Genomic DNA, 4,322 nt, shown 5'->3' with positions numbered 1-4,322 from the left:
CCCCCGACCCCAGGTCCTCTACCGCCCTCTCCGCTCGCGGGTCCGCCCGCCCTACCCTGCGCCTCTGGATGCTTTTGACCCCAGATTCTCCGCCTCTCCCCCCAGTTCTGGTGCGCTCCTTTCCGGGGGTCTTGGTCCCCAGTCTCCGGGCTCGGACTGACTGACCACTGACCAGAGCCCAGGCCAGTCCACTCACTGGTCTAACAAATAAAGAGCCTTTCCCGCGCTCCCCGGTGCCAGGCCCACGCTGGGGGAGGCCGAGAGGCCTGCAGGGCAGCCGACGTCCACTAAGGCAGACTCTTCTCCCGCTAGGGTGACCCCTTCTAACTCAACCAGGTGACTGGGCCGTGCGCTGCAGGGTTGTGGGCCACGGTCACTGCGCCTGCTTGTTTCTGACCTCGGTAAGTGGCCACACTCACCCGTCAACCCCCGGTTTCCCGACGCAGGCCCCTCGTGAGATGCTGTGGTCTTTTCTAGCAATGTCGCCAGGCTTTCCAACAAAATTCCTCTTTCCTGCGCAGAACCGCTCTCCACTCGCATTTCTTCTGCTCAGATCCGTATTCCGAGCCCGCACCAGGCTGTGTGCCGGGTCCGGAGGAGGCCGACCCAGCACCCGCGGGCCCTGTCGAAGGGGTGCCAGCTGGGCACGCGTTGTTTTCTGAGGTGGCCTCGCTGTCTTTCAGGGTGTGTGTACATTCGAAACTCCACTGAACCTTGATTGAAGACCTAGTGTGGCAGTCCATGGCCTGGGGACTGGTAAGGATTGAGGCCATAGGATGGGCTTGAGTGTGGCGGTGCCCCCAGGGCCCCACTGAACTAGTGGGTGTGCTGGGAACCTGGCCACACGTGAACCTCTCCAGACGAGGGGATGCTCTGCAGCGTCCAGCCGTCAAAACCTCCTGTAGAAATGGGAGCGAGCATCAAGCCTGTGTGTGTGCATCCTTGGGTGGAGTCAACCCGGAGAAGAAAGAGGCTTCCGGGCTGGCCCTCCAAAGCCGGTTGTACAGGCGGCAGCTCAGGCTACTCACTGCAGGCCCTATGACCCTTTCTGGGGCGCTGCTTGCTCTCTCCAGTCTGCTTTTGTATATTTTGTGTCCATATCACCAAATCGTCTCATTGGTTCTAAGCTTTCATTTACCTTCCTTAGATTGTCTAATAGTTGTCTCCCTTCTCAAAGCTGTTCCTGCAGTTTTTATTTTAGTTCTAGGTAATGGGGTGACAGCCCCCTTCAGTTATCTTCAGCAAGCACAGCAGCATGAGAGGACGCAATGACAAGTGAAGTCTCTTAAGTCAGAGCCCTGCTTCTATCTGGCATAGCCTCTTAGTCAATTAAGAGAATACATGTAAAGAATACACGTTCAGACTGGGCGCGGTGGCTCATGCCTGTAATTACAGCACTTTGGGAGGCCAAGGCAGGAGGATCTCTTGAGCCCAGGAGTTTGAGACCAGCCTGGGCAATATAGTGGGACCCCCGTCTCTACAAAAAATTAAAAAATTAGCCGGGTGTGGTGGTGCGCCCCTGTAGTGGTGGGAGGATGTCTTGAGCAGAGGAGGAGGGGTTTGTAGTGAGCCGAGACTGCGCCACTGCACTTCAGCCTGGATGACAGAGTGAGATCCTGTCTCAAAAAACAAACAAAAACCATATTTGGGAATACATGGGAAGAGCTCTGCCAATCATTATCATCATAGTGAATATTCTAACTAATGTTAATCAGTTACTATGCTCCAGGGTTGTGTTCAGTGCCTCATTCCTATTACCGCACTATATTCTCACAGCGTCAGAACAAGGCCTCCGTTTTACGGCTTAGGGAATTGAAGCACAGATGGGCTAAGGGAGCACCTGTAGAGCAGGGATGTGGTTTGATAACAGAGCGCATGCTCTTTAATTATCCTGCCCTTCTGCGATTGTTGTGAATAAAGCACCTACAAGTTCCTGTAGAACGGTAAGTGCCCCATACAACATAGCTTTTATTAATTTTAGGTATCTCACGCAGCGCTTACTTAGATTTTTGCTGTGATCATTGATAAAGTTCAGCTTTCAACACTCCATATCAAATTCTGTTACTTCAGAAGTCTAGGCACCAATCACATCTCCGAAATAAACGCAAGGCATTGCATAATTGCATTTTGGAATGTGGTGCTGTACGTAGTCCATCCGAGAGGGTTATCACTTCTCTCTGGGTATTAGGAATAAAAATGGCGGTGGCAGAGTAGGGGGCGCGGCTGCCAGCTCCGAGTTCAGACCCGCACTGGGGAGGCAGAGGGCGGGGCCGGGCCGACGCCACGTGGGCTGCCCTTCCCTTTTGGGCAGCCCCACCTCCAGAGCTGAGGCGCCTGCGCCAGCAGCTTCTGGCCCTGCTCGGCCTCAGGGAGCACGCGCACCCTGCGTACTCTGATTGGCGGAACCTCACGCCCCCCCGCTGCATTCTGATTGGTGGATCCGCCTTGCTTTAGGAGGTCGGCGCCCAGCTTTCCGGCACTGGTACGCGTGCCATACAGCGCTCGTTAGTAGCCCAGGCCGCCGTACACGGCGAGTACGGGCGGGGCGGCCTTGGCTGCGTCCGGGCGATCCAGTGCGTAGTTCCGCCATACCCATCTCCACGACCTCGGTCGAGCATGTTCACCAGGGCCCAGGTGAGACGGATTCTGCAGCGGGTGCCCGGGAAGCAGCGACTTGGCATCTACCGGTTCCTGCCCTTCTTTTTTGTCCTGGGAGGAACGATGGAGTGGATCATGATTAAAGTGCGCGTAGGCCAGGAGACCTTCTGTAAGTGAGGGGGTAGCAGTCTCTGCTTTCAGGAAGGCACGAGGCGTAGGGATCCGTTTTTCTGGGAAGTATTCTCAGATTGCAAAGTGCGCATTCCACTCAGAACGCTGGGCAAGTGTAGTTCCATTCGCTTGGCAGTCAGGGCGGCCTGGCTCTTTTGTAGGCCGGGCACATTGGCGTCCAACCTTGCGACCTTCCCTGCACTTAGAGGCGAGATCACGTGCTTCCAGCCCTCTCACGCCTGCCCTTCACCCGTGCCGGTGACATTGCCTAAGGAACAGACTTGCTCACAACAATCGTAGAAGGGGGTGGATATGAGGGGTCAGGGAAACTCCTGCTAAATAGCCATTTCACTTTGGACCCATCTGTCCAAACTCTGGAGAGAGCTGATCTGCCTGACTTTGCTATTTACCACTGCCTTTACAGGGCAGTCATTGGCACCAGGTCTTTGGTCTGGGTCCAGATGATCAGCACTGTAAAGACAGTGGTAATGCCTGGCTCTGCATTACTGAGCATTAACTCTGGACAGGCCAGTTCCTTTCAGGACTTCCCCAACCCCTCGGCCCTTTCTGCTTTGCCCCTCTCCTGAAACGCTATCGTTTGTGAATTGCCAACCCACATTTTAAAGAATTGTTACGTTAGTGATTCCTAAAGATCCTTAGTCCTTCTATTCATCCATTCATTGATACTTAATGAACATTCTTGAGGGGCTGTAATGAAAAAGGCAGAGGTGTCCCTTACCCCAGAAGAGCTCTAATGGGAAAGAAGATGATAAAGACAGTTACCACACCCAGTGATCAGTGCTGTGAGAAGGAAGTGGGAGGAACATAGGAATCTCGGTTGGGCGCATCAACTGGACTAGATGGTGCAGGGAAGGCTTCAGGAAGCAGCTACCAAGTAAAGTAGGACCTGAAGACTGAGTAGGTGTCAGTCAGATGAGGGGAAGGTGTGTGGAATTGAAAGCATCTCCATGGCAGTGGTAGGAGCACTTGTGTGAGAGTATGCTGTGTGTTTGAGGGATTGAAGCAGATGAACAAAGTGGGGATGGCTAGAAGGGTGCCTGGGCAGGGTGGCAAAGGGACTGCAGAATCAGGAATGGATCCCAAGGATTCATTTTAAGGAGAGGATTTAACATGTGGAGAATGGCTCCTTGTGGACAGATTGGTAGGAACAGTTACGCTGTATGGCTGTCTAGAGTTGAGACGGTGGCCTGGTCTAGGTTGGGGCAGAAAGGATGCCAGGAAGGGGTGGAAGTAAGAGACAGCCCAGAGGTAGTACTGACAGGGCATGGTGATTGAGTGGACTCAGGAGATGAGGAGTGGAGGCTTCTGGTGGGACACCTGGGGCAGGGGTGGTGCATTTCCTGAAGGTGCAGAACACAGGCAGGGCCATCCTGGGCACCATCTGGGACGTGATGAAGTAGATATGGTTATACAGAGCTGAAGCTCAGGAGGCAAATCTGGGCCAGAAATTGGGATTCGTGAACCATTCGCAAGCAAATTGTGATGGAAGTCAAACCCTAACTTTTTTTTTTTTTTTGAGACAGAGTCTCACT

The 4,322-nt window shown here is 53.7% G+C and overlaps 2 protein-coding genes across 2 annotated transcripts in view; one reads left to right on the top strand and one right to left on the bottom strand.

Moving 5' to 3' along the window:
* The window catches only part of NT5DC2 (5'-nucleotidase domain containing 2), a 10,674-nt gene extending 9,720 nt beyond the window's left edge, over nucleotides 1-954 (bottom strand). The window contains exon 1 of the mRNA XM_011986208.1: nucleotides 420-954. Within this exon, the coding sequence (XP_011841598.1) occupies nucleotides 420-540 (121 nt within the window). The 5' untranslated portion in view covers nucleotides 541-954. The remainder of the gene's footprint in view (nucleotides 1-419) is intronic.
* SMIM4 (small integral membrane protein 4) overlaps nucleotides 742-4,322 on the top strand; it is a 13,117-nt gene continuing 9,536 nt past the window's right edge. Inside the window, exons 1-3 of the mRNA XM_011986283.1 lie at nucleotides 742-756; nucleotides 2,151-2,210; nucleotides 2,500-2,767. Of these exons, the coding sequence (XP_011841673.1) occupies nucleotides 742-756; nucleotides 2,151-2,210; nucleotides 2,500-2,767 (343 nt within the window). The remainder of the gene's footprint in view (nucleotides 757-2,150; nucleotides 2,211-2,499; nucleotides 2,768-4,322) is intronic.

The sequence above is a fragment of the Mandrillus leucophaeus genome, unplaced genomic scaffold, assembly GCF_000951045.1.
Source record: "Mandrillus leucophaeus isolate KB7577 unplaced genomic scaffold, Mleu.le_1.0 Scaffold296, whole genome shotgun sequence".
Taxonomy (NCBI): domain Eukaryota; kingdom Metazoa; phylum Chordata; class Mammalia; order Primates; family Cercopithecidae; genus Mandrillus; species Mandrillus leucophaeus.
Note: the sequence above shows the minus strand (reverse complement) of the source record. Positions and strands in the feature narration are given on the sequence as shown.